This window comes from Colossoma macropomum, unplaced genomic scaffold (assembly GCF_904425465.1).
Source record: "Colossoma macropomum unplaced genomic scaffold, Colossoma_macropomum, whole genome shotgun sequence".
Lineage (NCBI taxonomy): Eukaryota > Metazoa > Chordata > Actinopteri > Characiformes > Serrasalmidae > Colossoma > Colossoma macropomum.
Genome location: NW_023494803.1, coordinates 10468144 through 10492589, shown reverse-complemented (window position 1 = coordinate 10492589; position 24446 = coordinate 10468144). Strand labels below are relative to the sequence as shown.

At 36.4% G+C, this 24446-nt stretch overlaps 1 protein-coding gene across 1 annotated transcript in view; it reads left to right on the top strand.

Annotated features, from left to right (window-relative positions):
• The window catches only part of shtn1 (shootin 1), a 62671-nt gene that overhangs the window by 34988 nt on the left and 3237 nt on the right, over positions 1-24446 (top strand). Inside the window, 7 exon segments of the mRNA XM_036592594.1 lie at positions 267-387; positions 3953-4038; positions 7202-7308; positions 9418-9468; positions 10660-10683; positions 10685-10787; positions 13086-13213. Coding sequence (XP_036448487.1) covers positions 267-387; positions 3953-4038; positions 7202-7308; positions 9418-9468; positions 10660-10683; positions 10685-10787; positions 13086-13192 — 599 coding nt within the window. The 3' untranslated portion in view covers positions 13193-13213.

Sequence of the window (24446 nt, the reverse complement as noted above, 5' to 3'; positions counted from 1 at the left end):
AACCACTGTCTTTACTAAAGAACCCTTGAAAACCTTTTTTTTAAGAGTGTAGGCTTCCAAGATGAGAGATTTTGAAATTGTTCAATATGCCGACAAGCATAAAAATCACTAGTTATTGTATTAATATTATTTGGATTTACTTTTAATGTTAGAGTTTTTCTGATCAAATCTATGTTTATCAAGTCCTGTATATTTCACAGGAAATGGTTTTCGCCACCCCCTGCTGCAGCATATCTCACTGTGTATTTTCCTGTGTGTGTTTGTAGTGGAGGAACTGCAGAAGAAACTCCAGCAGGTATCTAACCCTGTTCCTGCCCCTCCACCTCCTCCACCTCCCCCACCTCCACCGCCACCTCCTCCACCTTCAGTACCAACCAACCCACTCAGGTCAGTACAGTAAAGTCCTGACTTTGTTATAAAACCACAGAAAATCAGTTCTAACCTACAGAACCAACAAAATGCTCCTGACTTTGTAAAGTGCTTTTTATAGAAGCTTCATATTTCATTTAAGGCTGAAAGAGCAGAGCTGTTTATTTTTTGTGTTCTGAGTTTAAGATTAGGGCTTGGTTTAGAAAATTCTCATTACATATAGATACTTACATATGAAGAGTTTCATTCCAAAAGGCTCTATATACATTTATGTTTTGGATATAATGAGGTTTTGAAAAGAAGAACAGCTGGAGAAGACGTATTTCTCTTATAATGGTGGTATTAATCATGATTTAGCATTGATATTTCTTGTATGTGTAAAGCCCACTCCCAACAACATATGTCATAAAATCTTTATTTATTAATTTGTAGAATTAATTATGCTTTATAGACAGGTGTTAAAAAAAGAAACAAAAAAAAGAATTTTAAAAATTCTTGAAAGTGATCTGTAATGTTTTGCAGCGATACCCCTCAGCCCCGGAGAATGTGGCAGCGTTTCTGGATCCTGTTTATATATGGTGTCTTCTTTGTGTTTTAGAGTTTTAACTTGCATTTGTGGAAGCAGTGACAAACTGTTTCAGAAGTGTTTCTGAGCCCATGCAGTGATTTCCACAACAGAATCATGAATCATGTCTGTAAATACTGTTTTTGACCTTGTCCCTTTGCATACAGAGTTATGTAGATGATGAAAAGCAAAAATTCTTTGCTATTTTACATTGAGAAACGTGTATATATATATATATGTATGTATACAGTGAAGCCCGAAGTTATTCATACCCCTGGCAAATTTTGACTTAAAGTTATTTTTATTCAACCAGCAATTGTTTTTTTTGACCGGAAATGACACAGACATCTCCCAGAAGATAATGAGACATAAGAAGTACAAGAGGCATCATTGTGGAAAAAAATATTCCTCAGCTTTTATTTACATTTGAACAAAAAGTGGCATGTCCACAATTATTCATACCCTCTGCAGACTGTCACAGTCTATGGGAAAATCCAAAGTTCTATACCATTTCAAATAGTCCAAGCTGTTCTAAAGCATCCTAATTACCCTGATTCATTGGGAACAGCTGTTTTAATCAACTCAGCAGGTGAAAAACAGCAGCTCTCTGCAGTTGGTTTCTGGACAGTCATGGCTAAGACAAAGGAGCTCACTAAGGACCTTCGAGTTCCAGGGGCTACAGTGCAAAGTATTATTCAAAAATACAAGACGTTCTGCACCGTGGAAGATCTCAGAGGATGTGGTTGGAAGCCAAAAGTGACACCTGTGCTGGCCAGGAGGATAGTGAGAAAGGTGAAAAAAAATCCAAGGATCACCACCAAGGCCATCCTGGTGAATCTGGGCTCTGCTGGTGGCAACGTCTCAAGGCAGACAGTCCAACGGACACTGCACACTGCTGGGTTCCACGGACGCAGACCAAGGAGGACACCACTTCTCCAGAAAAGGCACACAAAAGCCCGCTTGGCCTTTGCAAATGCTCATCTGGACAAAGAAGAAGACTTCTGGTCTTCTGTTTTATGGTCAGATGAAACCAAAATTGAATTGTTTGGCCACAATGATGTATCCTTCATTTAGCGTAAAAAAGGAGAAGCCTTCAACCCTAAAAACACCATCCCCACTGTCAAACATGGTGGTGGGAACCTAATGAGGGATGTTGGGGATGTTTTTCAGCCAGTGGACCAGTGAACCTAATCACAGTAAGCAGCACCATGAAAAAAGAGCAATACATCAAGATTCTCAACAACAACATCAGGCAGTGTGCAGAGAAACTTGGCCTTGGGCACCAGTGGACATTTCAGCACAACAACGACCCAAAACACACAGCAAATGGTTAGCGGACAAAAACATTAACGTTTTGCAGTGGCCCAGCCAGAGTCCTGAATTGAATCCAATTGAGAATCTGTGGAGGGAGCTAAAGATCAGGGTGATGGCAAGGAGACCCTCCAATCTGAAAGAGTTGGAGCTCATCGCTGAAGATGAATGGGCAAAAATACCAGTGGAGACATGCAAAAAGCTGTTCAGCAATTATAGGAAGCGTTTGATTGCTGTAATAGCCAATAAAGGCTTTTCTATTGATTATTGAGAAGAGTATGAATAATTGTGGACATGCCACTTTTTGTTCAAATGTAAATAAAAGCTGAGGAATATTTTTTTTCCACAATGATGTACTTCTTGTACTTCATCTTATTATCTTCTGGGAGATGTCTGTGTCATTTCCGGTCAAAAAAAAAATTGCTAGTTGAATAAAAATAACTTTAAGTCAAAATTTGCCAGGGGTATGAATAATTTCAGGCTTCACTGTATGTATGTATGTGTATATATATATATATATATATATATATATATATATATATATATATATACCCGTCATACATATCTATACATCACATCAAGGTGCTTACAGATATGTAATACATATGAAACATATAATTCCACATATGTACCTGTTGGAACAAAACCTCATATCTCCATTTTTTTCAGTTTTTGACATGATTTGAAAGTACCTGTTACTCTTTACATTATTTGTAAATTTCATGTTGAATGGACCAAAAAAAATGGCCCAAAATGACTGGTTCCATTGACTTACATTAAAAGTAAAGTATGTTTCTCCTTCTCCTGCAAAGTTACCATTTTGGAGATACAACGTTTTGTTCTGACAGCAGCGATATATACATATAATACCTATAATACCTATATAGACATATTATCACATATATACATCCGTTCTAATTTATCTCAAAGGTGTTTGATGGGGTTTGGTGGAGGAGGGATAATGCTATGGGGTTGTTTTTCAGGGGTTGGACTAGACCCCTTAGTTCCAGTGAAGGGAAATATTGCTTCCAACTTTGAGAGAACAGTTCAGGGAAGATCCTTTTCTGTTCCAGCATAACTGAGCATCAGTGCACAAAGCAAGGTCCATAAAGGCATGGATGGGTAAGTCTGATGTGGAAGAACTTGATTGGCCCTCACAGAGCCCTGACCTCAACCCCATCAAACACCTTTGGGATGAACTAGAACAGAGATTGTGAGCCAGGCCCTCTCGTCCAACATCAGTGTCTGACCTCACAAAGTGCTCTTCTGGATGAATGGGTGAAAATTCGCACAGAGACTCTGCAAAATGTTGTAGAAAGCTTCTCAGAAGAGTGGAAGCGGTTACAGCTGCAAAGGGGGGCCAACTGCATATTAATGCCTGTTGATATCACATAATTCATATGGGACATATATACATGGGGTATATATATACTTTTATACTATTATTTCTTTGTTATTTTATACTAATTTTACACATTTCTGTCGGCCCATTTGTCATAAAGTGTTCACCCAGTGGGCAGCAAGCTTTTGTTCCGTGCAATTTAGTGTCTATGATTTTTTCCCTGTGTGTTTTAATGTGTCCATAACTCTTCCACAGTGTCTGCTAAATAGAGTCTAATAATCAGACTTGGTGTCTCGGCACATTAAAGCTGATCGCTGTATTGTGCTTCATTCAGTCATTTTTTATTTTTTCTCACTCTCTTCCAGCTCCCTCCTGTCAATGCTCCGTAAGAAAAAAGACACTAATAGTGACATTCCACTGGTGGAAAAAGACATTCCAGCAAAAGAACCAGGTAAGGACACAGGCTGGTGCATGCAGAGTGTTTGTATTCCTCCGTCACCTGCCGCTGTGTCGTGACACTGTGGTTATGAATCAGTTCTTCTGCCACATTATTACAGTAGCCACTCAAATGCTTTTGTTGGTCCAATATTGAAAGACGAGGCACCTTTACACCCAGGACTATTTTCATGTGCAATTTCAATAAACTTTGACCATGAGAAGAAACTTGAAAGTAACCCTGGTCACCTTTTTTGTGCTGTTCGCATCTGTGGCGCTGAATCCCATGGTTAAATATGCTTGAAGTGTTGAATGGAGTTGGCTGAAAAGTTTGAGCTTTCAAGTTTGAGTTTTTGAGGGAGCACAAACGAGAGTGAAATGCAAGTTTGCATGGCGAATATGTTACCATTACGGTTTACCAGACGGGTTTTTCCGTTGGATTTTATGACCTGGTAGATAGTGAAAAGGTTGCATGTACTTAGAGAGAAATTTCACTTTTTTCACTTTCTGAGCCCTTTATAACCTCTGATATGTGGTAAGTCTATCACATCATTTTTTTGGGGGCATTTTGTTTTCCAAAAATAACAATTTTCCGAAAGTGCACTCAAAATGACAGACTTGCGCAGCCATTAGCAGCGGTGAAGGTGTCAGCATTAAATTATTATTAAATGCTTTTTAAATGTCAAAAGGGCTTTACAAAAAGGCCTGTTTCTTTACAGTTAAAGTACCATGTGTAATCCAATTTCTGCTCTTTTGTTGTTTGCATGTTGCACATTGAAATGATTGATTTCCCAAAGAAACTGAAACTAAAATAACAAAAGCGTCAGAAAATGCATCGTAACAACTTTTAGCATGCAGAGTAGAGCGCATAAAGTTTAAAACCAACCATGCAAAGTGAGCACGTTTGTGTTGATGAGCTATGTTGCATTACAGTGTATAATACATAAGCACCATACACCTATTACGTATAAGTACTTGCATATAATACTATATATATATATATATATATATATATATATATATATATAGTTATATAATTATAATAATAATAATTATATAATAATTATAGGTATTTACATGTATATAATATACGTCATATTACTATGCACAAGTACCTAAATCTATATAATAAATATGGGTCATATTCTTATTACACATAGGTGCTTAAATAATACATATAGGCTGTGTTATTATTACATGGAGGTATTTACATATTTAATACATATGGATTGTATTTTTGCATATAGGTACTTACATATATCATGATGCATATCAGCTGTAGTTTTATCACTTATACTAGTACACACTAGTTTAAGCTTCTTATAGCTAATAACAAAAGTGTACCACCATTCTTTTTTTTGTTGTTTCTTTTTATTTTTTCGAAGAGAAAAACAGCTTCAATTCATATTTCATTTCTAACGGTGGTGAACTGTGACTGTTAGAGCTAGGCCTCCAATTCAGGCCAAACATTTACAATTAAACTCTACCACAATGCTAATGTCTGCTAGCACCCCTATGGGATTCTAGTAGCATGTTAGCAGTAAGCTAACTCTGGTGCACATGAGCATTTTTGGCTATTCTTCATTAAACACAAACTGAATGTTGTAAAAGACAGTATATGTTTTATTAGAAGCTTGTAACAGACAATTAGCATATAGCTGAGCTTGTATGTATATGGAACATATTATTACATACACACACACACACACACACACACACACACACATATATATATATATAAAATGCATATGGGATATATTATCACATATGTAATTCGTACGGGACATATTATATGATATTACATGACATATTACATCATCAGTAAGGCATGTATCAGTTTTACAGTGACACTTTCAGTAAAGAATCCTAACATAGAGCTGCCACCGCTGTTTGCTATTCCTAACAACTAAACTGGAACCTGCTTAGACTGCGGCTCATATTCACAGTGACATATCTAGAACTTCCAGAAGGACCAGAGTGATGTTTCTCTTACAAAATTGTTCCCAATCATGCTTTGATTTATAATGAATGGGAACAGTTTTGTAAGAAAAACATCACTCTGGTCCTTCTGGAAGTTCTTAGATTAACTGCATGATTATGTTGGTAGTTAATCTGAGGTGTGAGGCCTTCAGTCCAACTCCTGAAGTCCTAACCAATAGGAGAGCTCACGCGGCAGTATCTACCCAGATACCACAGAGAAAACAATCCTGATTGGACAGTTTTCTGTTGGCTGTGTCAAGAATTTAACCCTTTCGCTTCGAACCAAAACTTAACAATAAGAGTATTACTACAGTGTTTGCAGAGCTTAAATATAGCAGATATAATGACTATATTAAATAAAAAAATAAACAAAAAATTACAGACATGTATAGAAGGGTATCGTGTGAGCTATGAAATGTGTAGTATTCCTGTCAGTGGTATGGATCCAAAAAGGCTGTACTTGTTTTTTAACTTTCTTCATGTTTGCTCAGTTGGGTTTTGGACGTTTAATGCCAGTTCTAGTTATTGATATAATATGATAATATTTTTTATTTGAATGTTTTTAGTGTTCTATTCAGCTCATTTGACTAATTTTGCCTAACTTTAGGCCTTTTTACATAAAATCACATAGTTCTTCCACTCGCTCGTAAAATAAGTGATCTGCGAAGAGAGGCAGTTAATGCTAATACACTTTATATTTGTTTTTTTTTTTTTTTTGCTGGAGTTCAGAACATTTTAACCCGCAGAAGCTGACATTGGTGCACATACAATGACTTCATTTAGAGAAAAGAAAGTAGCATAAATGAGTGATCAAGGCTACATTCCTCTGTGATTCGTCAGAAATTCCTGACTTTTCCTTTTTTAAGCCTCAGTTTGTTTGTAAACACTGAATGAAGCCCTAATACAGAAATAAAATTTCAGCTCGTCCTCACTCCAGTCACGGCTGGTATTCGCAGAACCTTAAATACTTTTATTCATCGTTTTTGTCATCCTGAAATCCTTGCTCAGGGTTTTTCAGGTGCATTGAACACCTGGAGCAGAGTAATTAGTCAGTTATTAGCCGTAAAACATTGTGTCGCTATTTCAATTATTCCTCTCTGCTGAGCCGTGCACGGAGTGGCTGCTTTTTAATTGCATTCAGCATTCAAAGACTTTGTGAAGTAACGTTTTGTGTGTTTGTTTGTGTGTGTACGTGTTAGAGAAAGACATTAGGCAGCAGGCCGTGGTGGAGATGATGGAACGAATCAAAAAAGGCATTCAGCTCCGGCCAGTTGGCCAGACAAGCAACAGAGCCAAACCACCACAGGTACAACACACACACACACACACACACACACACACACACACACACACACACACACACACGTACATAATCTTTGGGAAAAAAGAATCTTCATGGAGAGCAGCCAGATATCCTCACAACCACAAAATGTTCATCTTTTCATCATTCTGAAGGGAATTAGAGTCCTCTATATGTCCCATATGTATTATATACGTGCAAGAACGTATATGTAATAATAATATGCCCCACTAGTGTTATGTTAGTACTATGTTATAATTTGATATATATTTACCTGTACATAATACTTGTATTATCAAAATATAATGTAAGTACCTATATGTAACAATACCATGTCCAAAATGTGTTACATATATGTAATTGTCTACATACAATGTGTCATATATATATATATATATAGATAGATAGATAGATAGATAGTGTCTATAAAGCATCACAAGTGTTATATAGGTACAATAAGTATTATAATTTATTGTATATTTACTATACATTAGCATTATACATTAATAAGACATTATATTATTAATGTAAGTAATGTAAGTACCTATATGTAACAATACTATGTCTAAAATGCATTATACATATGTAATTGTCTATATACAATAATGTGTCCTGTGTGTGTGTGTGTGTGTGTGTGTGTGTCTATTGCATATATGTGAGACCTATTATCAGATATAGATGCTATATATATGTGTGTGTATATATATATATATATATATATATATATGTGTATATATATATATATATATATATATATAGTATATCAGATATATACAATATTATTGTTTGTATGTATTTGCGATTATATAATACATCTATTGCATATATGTGAGACCTACTATCAGATATAGATGCTATATATGTATATATATTTTATATATTTACCTTACATAACACATTATATTATCAAAATATTATGTAAGTACCTATATGTAACAAAAATATATCCAAAATGTATTATATATATGTTATTGCCTATAAACAATAGTGTGTTCTATACTATAAGTATTGTAATTTGTTATATATTTACCTATACATAATACATTATACTGGTTTAAATATTATGCAAGTACACATACGTAAGTATATCTATTATGTAAATATTATTACATACATATGCTTATATAGGAGTTATATATATATATATATATAATAAGTCCCTAATATATGAAATGAACGTATGTAATATGTATGTAATAAAATGTCCATGAGAAGTTTGTAAGTGTAACCTTTAAAGAGAAACAGTTTTGCTCTTTCTACATATCCATAGAACACATTTCACACAAAACTTTCACACGTCTACACGAACTTAACTGCCATCTTATTTTCTGTGTTTGTATTTCTGGTGTTTTCTGCTTGTACACATTCTAAGAGTGATGACTCTGATAGCACCATACACGGCAGCTTCAGGCCAAAAATGGGTGGCTATTCTGTGTCATTATGCTGTGTTATTATGCTGTGCTATTATGTTGTATTGTGATGCCCCAGTTTGAACATATTTTCTTTTCATCAAAAACATTAAAGTCATTTTTGCAGAAGTCATCATAGTTCTGTGTCGAAGTTCCAGTACAGCTCAGTCCTGTGGTTTGATAATGGTGATAATGTCGGATGCTTTTGAGTCAGAGTGAATCTGCTGTGCTCATTAAAGGCTTACAGGAGTTTTAGGCGAAAGCAGTTTGTGTTTCTAAGTCCTCAGTAATCCCTCCGAGTACAGGACTGCCACTCTGCTGTGGTTAACACAACTGCTATTGTTGCTAATAATGCTGGTAATCAAGACACGAACCATAAAGCCACAATAAAGGGCAAGATTTAGACGTAGATTTCACACAGCTAGATATGTTAAAGAACGAGTGCTATTGAGGAGTTTTTCAGTTTCATGTTTGAAATTATGCGTTTTCTTTGACTTTTAAGTATTTTGTTACAAAAAAGTCTGTCAGCACAGATCAGTGAATATGAAAAACTTTACCAAGAGAAGCTTTTAGGATTTTTAATATGAATACATGTTAAATGAGACAATAAATGTTTGATTTATTATGAAACAGATTGAACTAAAATGATTTCTGTTCTGTTCCTCTGATACTGACATGACTACTTTGTTGTTTCTTTCTGAACTAGAGAGAGCGAATACCATCTGGTTCTGCCATTCAGGAGCTTAAAGGAATTTTGGTAAATACTTATTTACCTACTTGATTTAGTAGAATGATATGACAAAACAGGGATGCACCAATACAGGAACTGTGAGCAGATGCCGATATCCGGTATTTTTCTTTTACATACGATAAGGGACCAAATGACACCATGACAGGTACGGTAGACTGATATCATTTTTAGGGAGCTTAAAATTCCTATAATTGGTAGTATTGGCCAAAATAACTTTATATTTATATTTTAGTTTTGATTTTGTTCTCCAGGAGTTACAGTCAAACAATACTTAGCAATAATATGATTTTTCTAATGAGTTTTTTATATAAAAAACACACATTATCAATGTTACTTTTGCCGATACCAATAAAACAGCGAGTCTTCAATATTGGTTAATATTATCGGCCAACCAATATATCGTTCAGGCCCTGGTAACAAGGAACTTGCCCAAATGCATAAATGAATGATACAGGACACAAGAATCACCAAGTACCAATATGGGAATTGTGAACAGATGCCGATATCCAATAATTTTCATTTACATAGACCAAAAATTTGGCTTTATACAAAGAAATGCTACATACATTTCAATATATACATATCATACAATATTAATATCTTTATTGGAGTTTTGGTGTGTTTGGGCGGTTCTAATCAACTCATAAGGTTGTACTGTCACCAAATCATAACTGGTAAATTTATCACATGAACAACAGGTGTATTCACCGTGATGGACCTCTATGATCTAAAAAATATTATTTTTTATGTGACATATGTAATGGTATACTGTTACAATGATTTATGAACGTTATAATACAGAATTGATGTGTAATTTATGCATATCTTTAACTTTGTACACATACGTTTGGGTTCATTCTGTAAACTCTAGTCCAATAATTGGTAATATTGACCAAATTAATTTTATGTTTATATTTTAGTTTTTAATTTTGTACTCCAGGAATGTAGTTAAACAGTGCTTTACAATGATATGATTTTTTCCATTGATTTTTTTTTCATTATCACAAATTAGTAGTTTTGCCAATACCGATAGAACAGCAAGTCGGCATTATTGGTTGATATTATTGGCCAAACGATATATCATTCTGACCTAGGGAACTTTTACCATCTAATCAGCCATTTAAGAGTACTGTCCAAACGCCCCACTGGTGACCAACATTGTGGGCAGAGCCTGATGTGATTTTCTGTTGTGTGTAGAGCTCGGTGAAACGCCCCTCCCCGATGCCCCTCCCCTCCTGCACGGCCCTCGTCCCCTGAACCACAGTCTGAACTCCAGAAAGTGCTACTGAAACGCCGCGGTGCGCTGGAGACGACACAGGACAGCAGTGAGTCTCACAGTCTTCATCATTTCTGATTATCCATCACTGTGACTGTGTTTCAACACATTTCAGTCACATACTAATATGTTACACTTAGGGATGGGCGAGTTAGACAAAAGTCTTACCTCAATATGTTTTTTGATATTCCTAATTACTAACACTTGTGTGGTGTTGGGGTCTGTGGGACCCATTTTAATGATTACCAAAAGAAAAAATTATGCGATTTATTATTATTTCAACCCCAGATTTCTTGGCCTTTGCTCATTTTCTTTGAAGAACATATAAAATAACTATTTTCAATGACTTCACTCTGTTCACCCCCTACACATTTATATTACACGTGGTGTTGGCTGAACCCATGGGGAGGAAAAGTGTGGAGGTGCTGTGTTCTTCACATGGCCTGCTGTTAGTGTGTATCAGTGTGTGTCTGTTTGTATATGTGTGTGTGTGTGAGGGTGGACAACATGGACAGGCTGCTGACTGGCTACGGCTGCTAAAGGAGAACCCTACGCTGGCCTACTTGCGATACTTTAAACATCTGGTATTTTTATATAAATTGTTATGGCTGTATTGATTTTTAAAAAACCAATAATGCTGTGGGTCTGATGGAGTAACAAAAACATCAACACCACACAAGGGTTAAAGTCATTTACTTCTTATTGCTCCATTCTAAGTCTGAACTATATTTCAAAACCTGTGTAAAACAGCATGTTTATTCAGGTCGCTCAGCTGTGTTACATCTAATTTAACAAAAACAAACCAATTCACGTGTGAGATTTATTTTTGGACACAGTCCAAAAAATGTTTACTTCAGTTTTTTTGGCCTTTCTTTACTCTGCATAGTTTGAACAAGCTTGTTAGCTAATCGTCTCACTGGTTTGTGCTGTTGAGTGACTTCTTCACCTTCCCTTGAGTGAAAGACGCACCATCGCCTCCTAATATACTTAACAGCAACTGTTCAGCGCTCTCTGATCTTAATACTGGATTGAGGAAACAGAACATAATCATTTTATCCAGGGGGTCCCAAAGGTTTGCAACCACCACACAAGCTTCCGCAGCCCACAAGAACATTTAACCTGTCCTTTATTTCTGACTCACCTCAATTTTGGCAGCTACCAAGAGCCGAAAATGATGCAAACAGATTCCTGTGCCCGGTTGCATAAAACACCTTTGCCCAGTGAGGTTGCTGAGGACTGGCAGGGTCGTCTACAGAGCAGTGCTAGTAGCCTGTTAATGAAGTAATGTTCTTTTTTATTCAAGGGTCCCATTTCGTAGAGGAAGATTTCAACCACTACCCCTGTAACTCGGTTCCAAGGGGCACGATGACACTCGAAAACAAGGGTTAGGGGTAAAAATAAGTAAAGGGATTGGGCCCTTAAGTTTTTAACTATGGGAATTTGTTAAGAGGGTTGCAAAAAATGCCCCAGACATTTATCTTTAGTAAGAAAATGGTTCTGCATAATCTAAAAGGGTTCTATTAGTCACTGTAGTAAACCGCTCAGCATTTTCCTTAAGAACCCTTGAAGAACCATCATTTTTAAGTGTATATACAATATAAGAACCCTGTGCAAACCTCACCTGCATGAACCGACCCTCCTGATGATGCTGCTGCTGCTGCATAAACTCAAACTATCTAATGATTGCTCCACCTGTTTTTCCACGTTTTGTATTCTGATATTTTATACTATTGCTGTTTGCTATCCGGTGTCGACCAGAGGAGGATGGGTTCCCCTTTTGAGTCTTGGTTCCTCTCAAGGTTTCTTCCTCTTGCTCTTAGGGAGTTTTTCCTTGCCACTGTCACCATTGGCGACGCTCATGGAGGCTTGGACCTGGATTTTTCTGTAAAGCTGCTTTGTGACAACACCTGTTGTAAAAAGCGCAAGATAAATAAACTTTGACTTGACTTGACCTTTTTTGGTGCTATATAGAACCCTTATACAGCACATTATCAAAAAATACCTCAAACGTGCATCACTGACATTAGTTAGTAATTTTAGTTTTGATTTTATTGCCAACACTAAAACAAGGTTGCTTTGAATTTTCTGGATTTAAATGCGTACATTGAATGAAATACATCGATATAATTAGTGTCATTCATTTTTCTCTCTTTTGACCACAGCAGTGTTATGTAATATAGTTTATTCATGTGGAATCAATGCTTGCATTTGAATCCATTAAATTTAAAGCAACCTTGTTTTTCAGTGCAAACCGTATTACACTCTCTTACAGCTAATCAATTTCCCATTCAAAGTTACAGCTCAGTTTTTTTCATTCTTTCACTCTTTTTTCTCTATCTCTTTTCAGCATTGTCCTCACAGCCCTTTCCCAGCAGTGTTCTGGACCTGACCCGTGTTAAGCACACTCACACTGGCCCTGGACAGAGCGCTAACCACACGACTACACAACACTGACACCTAGAGACACCTGAAACTGTGAGTATCTCATACTGGAATGATCCGCCATCCAAATAAACCCTGAACTGACCATTGATGAATGGGGTAGAGGGGCTGATGCATTATGCAACATGTGGGCTACAGTCTGTAATTGTAAACCACTGTGCATCTGTAGGGTATGTGTTTCTAATAAAATGGCCAGGTACCACGTATGAGCACCTGAATTGACAACTGTGAATATTTGATTAGTTAGGTATGTTCTCAAATATGTTGGAACAGAAATGTAGAGTAATTGAAGGTCCTCAAGGAGGTAAAAGCTGCTGTACTAGGTCCCAAAAGGTTCTTTAAAAGAAAAAGTGTGTAAAGAAATGTTGTTTAAAGAAAGACACAATTCCTATTCTACTAGAAGTTCTAAAAGAGGAAATCCACAAATTTTCCAAAATATCTGCATAATTCAAAGGTTGAGATGTTAACAGAGTCATTCAGAGTGACAAAGCTCAGAAGACACATGTAGGTTCACTGGTGCTTTTGGATAGTAAATAAAATGTCTGTATTTGTGTTGTAGTCATGGCGACCCCCGGTTCCTATCACCACCACTGTCTGAACCATTTCACACCACTCTGAATCACTCTGTTTACACCTCAAACACTGTAGAAAATCTGAAAAATCAGTGGAAATCCTCTTTGAGGTTGTAGTTATGATGTTATATCATTCACTTAGACTTCGTGTAGGAGTTTACAGAATGGTAAAGCCCCTTTTTGTCCGTGGTGTAGCCGTAGGAGTGGGAGTAATTTTAGTGAAATAAAATCCGATCTTTCCCAGCGTCTCAGGCTTTAGCTGAACTCTTTTAGTGGTGGCGTCTGAGCCGGAGTTATTCACCGTAGTCTTTGTGTGCAGGAACAGTGTCTGCAGACGGGTATTGGAGCTTAGCCTTGAACGTTTGCCAAGCATTTACGTTTCTGAACAGTTCTGTCCAAACTAGTATTAATCTTGTAGGCTCCCATTCGGTAATTACAAGGCACTGGGCAGCTTTTTTCTCTCCTCTCTCTCCTCCCCTGATTGTTATAGCGCTGTCAACCATAAGGCTCTCTCTTTTTTAGCCCCTCTCAGCTCTGCTGCATTTGTCTTCACTTCACTCGCGCTGCCTTTTAACTCCAAGTTACAGTACCAGACGCAAAAACAGCTCAGGTCAAATATCTTCTTTAACCCTTTAAATGGCCAGTCTCCACCGACAGGGCCAAAGTCTTATATAATCTAAGAATAGCTCAGCCACTTTGCACTGGAGTCACTGTAGTTACTGAATAATAAGCCTTAGTATGTAATAAGCCTGAGATTTTAAGGGGTTAAAGGGCTTACTGTTACAGATTTGTGAATTTTCCTCACTTTTTTGATATAGTTCATAAACATAATCAAAGCTTCCAAATCAGACCCATAAGCACATCTCTATATATGAAAACTAAGCTGCCAAAACTGATTTGATGTGCTGTTTCTCTGATGTCACGAAATCCAGTGCCTTTACATGTATATCCACCATATTCAGCCTACAGAAGTTTTTCACACAACCCCCCCTCCCCCAACACCCCCCCAATGAATTTATAGCACTGTTTCAGCCTGGACTGCTTTTTAAATGAGGCACAATACAGAGCAGCCAATCAGGGCAGAGCTCATTTACATATATCAGTCTTTAAAGGCACAGTGACAAAAACTCTGAGGGATAAAGAGAGGTTAGACAATGATCATGTAAAAATTGATGGTACCACTTTAAAATAAGACTACCCCTATAAAGGGTTCATGAATGGTTTGAAAGGAGTTTATTAATGCTTTATTAATGGTTAGTTAATAGTGGTAGGTCTAGAAGACTAAATAAGCACTTACAACACATAAATAAAAAGGGCAACGGTGACCTGTTGGTTGTCTAATAGTGAAACCATGTTCATTATATTTATTAGATACAACAGCTCACTTTTGCCCTTTTTGTGAATGTGTTATAACTGCTTATTAATGATTAATGAAGTGTTCATGGCCTAACTAATGACTGTTATTTTGAGACCATTCATAAACCATATCAAAAGCCATTCATAGAAAGAGTAGTCTTATTTTAAAATGGTACCAAATTGTTTTAGGCTGCTTTTGGTGCCACACAAACAGAAGTGGAGCTCAGGGGAAAAAAGCTGAAGAATATGTACAAAATATTATATTGTGAATATTCAAAAATATACTGGTGCACACAGTATATTGCTGAATAACAATAGTGTGGCATGGTTAAAGAATGCCCAAAATAATTGACTTTTATTGGATTACATGGATACCTTGACTCATTAAAAGAGAAATCTACCCATTATTTTTTTTAATTACTGCATAAGTAAATGGTTAAGATGTAAACAGAGTCGTTCAGAGTAGTTTGGTGTGAAATGCTCATTCTAGAGAAACTTACAGAGTCAGAATTGTTCACAGTGGTGGTGATAGGAACCAGACGTCCACCTCTAAAAGCTCCCTCACAGAAAGTTATTACATAAAATGGTTATGAATTCACTGCATGATGTCTGAGACACTGTTTTACAATAATTTTGAGAACATTTTGGCCTCAAATGTTTTTTCGGATATCTATTCATGGTGGAGGGATACACGTAGGACGTTGTGAAGCAAGTAGTCCCCAAAGAAAACTTATTTTTTCAGATTTATCACTTTTATCATCATCAATATTCCATATAAAACTCAGAAGACTCGTGTAGGTTCACTGGTGGTTTTGCATAATACATAAAATGTCTGTATTTGTGTTGTAGTCATGGCGACCCCTGGTTCCTATCACCACCACTGTAAAGAAATCAGAACCATTTCACACCAAACCACTCTGAATCACTCTGTTTACATCTCAAACACTGAATTACACAGACGTTTTGAAACAGTTGCCATCATCAGAAGATCGGAAGTTTGATCCGCAGTGATACCACAGCCATCCGTATCTGGGAGTCTAAGAGAGTAAAACTGTCCTCTCTCTCCTCCCATCGCAGTGCAAGCCAGAGATGTACCAGTATTGCCGGGTAGTGTTTACCTCCAGTGACGCAGCATTAGTGGCAGTTTGAAAAGATGCAGTGGGGCACATATTGCGGGGAGACCTAGCTGGGGGTGGAGAACATTTAAAAACAAAAATACAACATGGTGATTGGTTAGAAGGCTTATTTGGATGTTTCAGTGTTTGCCAAGAGCCAATACTGTAGTAACTATTAACAAACAATATATTATGCAGTCCCTAATACTGTACTTTCAAACAGGAAAGAACACAACATTTTGGTATCTGGACACAAATGTAGAGCTGGATTAAAATGAACCCTTAATGAGATTTCTCAGCTGAAAACCTTTCTTTGTCTTGTGCTAGCCTTAGTTAGTTCAGACCATTCAAAATAAGTCAGTTGCTCTGATCTGATTCAAAGTAAAGTGATTCAGACTGATTTCACTCCTGGGTGTTTTATAGGCCCGCTTATATTTTCTGTTCATAGAGCTCCTTCCTAAGTTAGATATGTTTTGACAAAAAAAAACATTCTGCTAATCTTATTTATCCATGAGCACCTGCTGCTGTCGGCCCAAAATCTCGGCTCAGAAAAGACTTTAAAATGACAATGGCAAAATTAGAGATTTAAAGCGATGTTTATGTTGTCGGAACAAAACATATCTCCAAAATTGTAAGTTTACAGGAGAAGGAAAAACCTTACTTTTAATGTAAGCCTATGGAACCAGACTTCTTTCCAAGTCATTTTGGTCCATTCATCATGAAATCTACACACAATGTAAAGGGCAACAGGCACTTTCAGATATATATACACCGATCAGGCATAACATTCTGACCCCCTCCTTGTTTCTACGCTCACTGTCCATTTTATCAGGTCCACTTACTATATAGGTGCACTTTGTAGTTCTACAGTTACAGACTGTAGTCCATCTGTTTCTCTGCATACTTTGTTAGCCCCCTTTTACCCTGTTCTTCAGTGGTCAGGACCCCCATGGACCCTCACAGAGCAGGTACTGTTTGGGTGGTGGATCATTCTCAGCACTGCAGTAACACTGACGTGGTGCTGGTGTGTTAGTGTGTGTTGTGCTGGTACGAGTGGATCAGACAATCAGACACAGCAGTGCTGCTGTGTACCTGCTCTGTGATATATATATATATATATATATATATATATATATATTTTTTTGTTTTGTTTTGTTTTTTTGTTACAGTACTATGCAAAAGGTTTAGGAACTTGCGACAATTCAAAACCTTATTTTTGTCAGTGACTGTTTATTTGCCCAATAACACACTAATATTACATTACATTAATAGAGTAAGTTGTGGTTTTATGTCTGTCAGTGTGTTTGCATAACCATCTCCAGACTTTTCCCAAGTTACCATCCAATACTTCCAACCAATGAATCGATCCTTCATTAAGTTAAATCAAGCGTCCTGGTGATGGAATTTAATAAATCATCGCAATGGCTGGGAACATTGATATATATTGATATATATTATATATTCAGCAGTCAATTATACACAATAATAAGACATTTGTAATCAGTGTTATTCTATCCAGGAAACTCTGATTGGTGCAAACTGATTCCAACACACTATGATGTAGTAAATGTGCATTTTCAGGAAAAATCTAAACATTTGAGATGGTCTTGCTCATTCCTGCCATCACTAGCATTAGTTGTAACAAGTGAACTGGACCGTAACTCTTTTTAGGATAATTATATACTTGGGAAATTTGAAAATCAAAGCATCCTGTGGCCTGAATCTTCTGCTTTGTTCTACTAAACCACTAATGTCTTCAGTCGCTTCTATGTAAAGGAAAGAAGAGTTAGCACACATTTGACATAAATGAAAGGGCTGAAACAAACTGAAATATAGTAGATGGAACAGAATGTTTGCTTTTGTACATTTCAGAATAACATTTTCAGAGTTTTGATCTTGAGCAAAGCAGAAGACCTTGTGAAATCACCTCGGCTCATAACGTTTAGCGCCGTCATTCTGTTCCCCACAAAAGCAGACAGACAATCACGGAGGCACCATTGTCACCGTGTGCATGTGTCCGTGATCTCGGCCGTGTTATTAGGCCTCTTCAGAAACAGAGCGCATACCTGCCGCCGCCGCAGTGGGCACACTCCTTAAGAAATGTAAATGGATTGTGATTTACCAGGGCTTATGGGTCTCTCTTTTAATGAGAAACTCGGAGTGTCCGCATTGTCGCAGGTATGCACACTTTTCAGAAGTGATGCCAGCTCTGTTGAAGCATTGTGTTCAGAAGCCATGAAATGCCTTTGCAGATACACGGCAAAACCTCCAGACTTGAACCCTTTTTTAAAAACATGCCGTTATTTTAATTTTCCTCTATTCATCATTTTACACTTTAATTTCTCCCTGAATGTCTGACGAGAGGAAATATTTGAGAAATAGGCAGCAAATTAATACTTTCAGAGCTTTAAAACAAGGCGCACTGGCTCACATATGCTAATTCCACTAAAGATATGTTGGCATTTTGATGCATACATGTGCCAATTCTGTAAATAAATGGATGAAAGTGCATTTAAACAGTGATGGGGAACACTGAACACTGAATCCATTCAGAAACACCAGTCAAAGTTTGGCTCATGTTTGAAAGCGCTAGCTTGAAATCATATTAACAGACGTATTACAAATTAGAGACTGTAAATCAATGACGTAAAATTTCATTATGAGTTTTTATGTAGCCAGAAAATCATGCTTATTTTTGTTAAATCAAATTAAGTATTTTTTTAAGACCTCAGCCAAGGAAAAATATAATTTCCACTGCACTACAGCACTCACAAAGTCAAATATGGCATGAATTAATGTCCACTTTATTCAAAAGGATTGGTTTAAAGCCAAGCATGTACAGCTGTATGCAAAAGTTTGAAATCCATGGTCAAATTACATGCACAATTACTATATATATATATATATATATATTTTTATATATATATATATTAGGTTATGTTAAATGAATCTTTCAATTCAGTCTTCAGGCACCATCTTAGAATTTAATACCTCAAAAAGCAAAAATATAACACACATTTTTAGACATTTTTGAGCTTAAGGGTCAGTTTCCTAGACAGTTCCTAGACCTAGATTAAGCCTAAGTCAAGAGCAAATGGGTTTTTAATGCAGAAACTCAATTGACTTTGCAGATTAGGCTCAATTCATGTCCACAGAACCAGCTGTAAATGTTTAAAGGTTAATTTAAGACACTGTAAGACTTTTTAAGGATCTGTGGTTCATTGAGAACCATGTCTGAGATTATATTTAAAAATGTAAATAAATTTAAATGAAATCATGTTTTTCTCTGTTAAAACACTGACCATGCTCATTAAAGGTAAAGGGGAAATCCCTGGATTTTTCCAAATTTCTGTATAATTAATTGTTTAAGATGTAAACAGAGTCGTTCAGAGTGGTTTGGTGTGAAATGCTCAGTTCTAGAGAAACTTACAAGTCAGAATTGTTCACAGTGATAGTTATAGAAACCAGACGTCCACCTCTAAAAGCTCAGTTCTGAGATAAGATTTTAACCCAATATTCTTATTTTTTAAATATGCTTTCATCCATTCGCTTATACTTTAGCATCATCAACATTCCATATAAATCTGAGAAGACGTGTTTAGTGTGTCTGGTGGTTTTGGATAGTAAACAAAGTGTCTATATTTGTGTTGTAGTCATAGTGACCCCTGGTTCAAAATCACCACCACTGTAAAGAATCTCTCTGAGTCTCTACAATGAACTACGAACCTTTTTTTTTAAAAAAATAGTGGAAGTTTTTTTTCGACTCTGCTATACTTTTAGGGGCCCCACTGGCCCCTATATGTACAAATTAGCCTGCTGATTAGTTTCTTTCAACAGAAAAAGACACTCTTTCTCACTTATACACAACTCCAAACACCACGTATTCGAAACGAATTCTTACAGCCGTATTTGTGTGTTGTGAGTTCTGTTGGCTTTGCTCTTTGGTCATGCTGTAGTGCAGAATTGAAGGCAGGAAGTGAATTGAGTTTTAGGGGTCCTGCGTGTCGGAAGGAGGGATCATGTTTGGTGTCACTTTTGGTCCACACAATGGAGCGGTTTTAGTCACGGAAGGTTGTGAGACGGGATTTAATTTCTGCTTTTGTGCTGCAGGTTTAGTGTAGCTTTTGGTTGGAGAAGCTCGTCGGAAATAAGTGGTGTGTGTGTGTGTGACGGAGAGAGACAGAGAGAGTGAGGGAGGAGAGAGAGAGAAAGCTGAGCTGTGATGAAGGCTTTGGTGGCTTATTCACACATTTAGGCACAATTTCCAGTGCGGCTCAGTGCTCTAAATGAAGCTTAATCCATACAGACTGAGGAGAAAACTCAATCACTCTCACACTCACACAGAGACGCTGCTGAAGTGTCAGTCTTTTAAAAACATCCCCTTTAGCGCTGCATTGTAACATAATCAGTCCCTCAGAGGAAGCCTTTGTGTCTTCGCTGTAGATGTGCATGTTTTGAAGGTGCTTATCTGGAATTAGCACACACTTCAGCATACAATCACTATCAGAACAAAACCTTGTTTTTACTTCATTCAAAAAGGCCATTGACCTGACATTGTGTCAAACTAAATCAGAAATGCGGCAATAAAAATGATCCAAATTTCCTGCAGGAAAATCTTGAAACATTAAAAAGGATTTCAGCTGATTTTTCAAAAGTTCTGCATAATTCAGTGGTGAAGATGTAAACAGAGTCATTCAGAGTGGTTTGGTGTGAAATGGTTGATTGTAGAGAGTCAGATTTATTTACAGTGGTGGTAAAAGGAACCAGGGATTGTGATCTGTACAATAAAAATATAGCTATTTTATTTACTATCCAAAACCACAAAATAATAGTAATATTAACAATTATAATAATAATAATAATAATAAAAGGAGATTCTTTACGGAATATTTTGGCTTGCATCTCTCTGCCTTGAATGTATTTAGGAAAATACTCAAAATTATGTCTCAGTCAGCACATTCCTAATGATTTAGTGTAAACACTTTGTGGTCACTGCATGTGCTGAATGTTTAGTATCAGCAGAGGTGTTTAGATTGCATGCAATGAATGTTTAGTATTAGTAGAAGTGTTTGGATTGGATGTACTGAATGTTTAGCAACAGTAGAGGTGTTTAGACTGTGTTTAATGAATGCTTATTGTTAATAGAGGTGTTTTGGCTGTGTGCAATGAGCACTTAACAACAGTAAAGGTGTTTAGACTATGTTTAATAGATGTTTAGTATGAGTAGAGGTGTTTAGACTGCATGTAATGAATGTTAAGTAAAAAAGGTGTTTAGACTACTTGTAATGACTGTTTAGTATTAGTAGAGGTGTTTATACTGCGTGTTATGAATGTTTAGTATTAATAGAGGTATTTGGACTACTTGTAATGATTGTTTAGTATTAGTAGAGGTGTTTAGACTGCATGTAATTAAGGCTTAGTATTAGTAGAATTGTTTAAAATGCATGTGATGAATGTTTAGTATTAGTAGAGGTGTTTAAAATGTGTGTAACGAATATCTAGTATTAGTAGAGGTGTTCAGACTGTGTGTAATGAATGTTTAGTATTAGTAGAAGTGTTTAAAATGTGTGTAATGAATATTTAGTATTAGTAGAGGTGTTCAGACTGTGTAATGGACGTTTAGTATTAGTAGAGGTGTTTAGACTGCGTTTAATGAATGTTTAGTATTAGTACAGGTGATTAGACTGCATATAATGGATGTTTAGTATTAGTAGAGGTGTGTAGACTGCATATAATGAATGTTTAGTATTAGTACAGGTGTTTAGACTGCATATAATGAATGTTTAGTATTAGTAGAAGTGTTTAAAATGTGTGTAATAAATATTTAGTATTAGTAGAGTGTTTAGACTGCATTTAATGAATGTTTAGCATTAGAGGAGTTTAGACTGCATATAATGAATGTTTATTATTAGTACAGGTGTTTAGACTGCATATAATGGATGTTTAGTATTAGTAGAGGTGTATAGACTGCTTGTAATGAATGTTTATTATTAGTAGAGTTTAGACTGCATATAATGAATGTTTAGTATTAGTAGAGGTGTTTAGACTGCATATAATGAATGTTCAGTATTAGTACAAGTGTTTAAAATATGTGTAATGAATATTTAATATTAGTAGAGTGTTTAAACTGTGTGTAATGAATGTTCAGTATTAGTAGAGATGTTTAGACTGGGTGTAATAAATGTTTAGACTGCTTGTAATGAATGTTTAGTATTTGTAGAGGTGTTTAAACTATGTAATGAATGTTCAGTATTAGTAGAGGTGTTTAGACTGCGGGTAATGAATGTTTAGGATTAGTAGTGTTTGGTATTGTGGCTTTTTTCAGGCAGTGACTGACATACAGGAAACATTCTGTCAGTCTCATAAACTGAGCAATTAATGAACACCATGCTGAGCCCTGTGCTCACACATACACATTCATTCGGTCTCTCTCTCCCCCTCTCTCTCTCTCTCTCTCTCTCCTCTCTCTCTCTCTCTCTCTCTCTCTCGTTATTCGACTCTCTGTTGTAGCTGTACCTCTGCCAGCCAATACAAAGCAATCGTTTCTACTGAAGCATCTCTAAATTGGAGGTACCCTCTCGTGTGTGCGTGTAGGGGAAGCACTTCATTTGGCCTATTTTGTTAGTCATTTTTGTTTATTTTCCAAACAGAGTGATTGCCTGGTGGGGAATCAGAGCCTGGAGTGCTGTCTATCTCTCTCTCTCGCTCTCTCCCTCTCTCTGCTGCTATTTTGTGTCTCTCTTCCCTTGTTTTGCACAGCCTTCTCTTCTTAACCTCTGATCTGTGGTAGAGCTGTACAATATGAGCAAAATACCAGTATTTAGATTTTTTTCTGTATGTTTCAAAGCAAACAAGAGCATAATTAGTTGTTTATTCATAGTTTTTAATAGTCATTTTTAAATGTGGCTTTTTTGTCTGTTACATCTCATTACAGCCTGCTGGTGAATCACATTTGGCTGAAGATCTGGGACCGGATTCACAAAAGCTTTCTTAAGAACAAACTTGCAAATGTTCTTAAGACAAACACTAAGAAGTTCATGAGAATTTTCTTAAATTAGATAATCTTAATTACTTTCTTAAGAAAATCTTTATTGTTTTCTTATGTAGGCTATGTAGCATTTTACCACATACCATTAGCGATGCAAGATACAGTTTGAATCTGTATTAACTGTTATTTCTGTTGTTTAGTTTAATCCATCCGCCCAATGACAGCTGGGATAGGCTCCAGCACCCCACCGCGACCCAGAAGGATAAGCGGTTTAGATGATGTATGTATGTATGTATGTATGTAGTTTAATCCACTCAGAGGAGCAAAATGGAGGAAAAACATCAAAACAAGCATTTAAAAAAATATCAAATAAGAACTGAAGGCGATGGAAGAAGAAACAGCCAACAGGAAAAAATCCTCATTGGAAAATATGATAATTGTAGGGTGACGGATGAGGACAGGCAGGATTAGCAGAGGCAGCGTCCGTGATAAATTTAGATGCTGACCGGGTCAACTCTCACAGCCTTAGACAAGTGTGAGGCTATCATAAGGTTAAGAAAACATTTAAGAGCATAATATTTTCAAGAATACCACTTAGATACCACCTCTTAACATTACTCTTCAGAAAATATTTTAGAATAAAAATTTCTCGTACCTTTTTTCTTACGAACGAAGTTAAGAAAAAAACACACATTTAATGAGATTTTCTTTCTTAAGACACTTTTGTGAATCTGGCCCCAGCTTCTGTCTGACCAAAACAAACAAGCCCCTCCAAAGAAAAACAATATATTAACCATTCCACACTATTTGGATTATCAGTTATTTTATTTGCTGTTTTATTTTGTACAACGTTTTACATTAAAAAGCCAAACTATGCTTTATTTACATTTTAGTGACCCCTTTATTTTTAACACAGTACATTAAACAATGCTATACCATGTTTATGATATGATTTTTACAAAAAATGTCTCATATACTGTTTTTCATTGCATGCTGCTTACCGTGACTAGCATTTCAGCTTGTGGCTCGAGTGTTAGCTTGGGACCCTGTAAAGCACAGCCTTGTTTGAAATATTACACTTTATGAATGTTGAATGTCTGAAGAAACTGAAAAATGAAACACTGACGCATTAACATCAGGCACATTTTCAGCCACTCTATTTCTGCTGTATTGAAAAACGTATCACATTGAATTCTGAATTTTGTAAATGTAACGTAATAATAATCTGTAGCCAA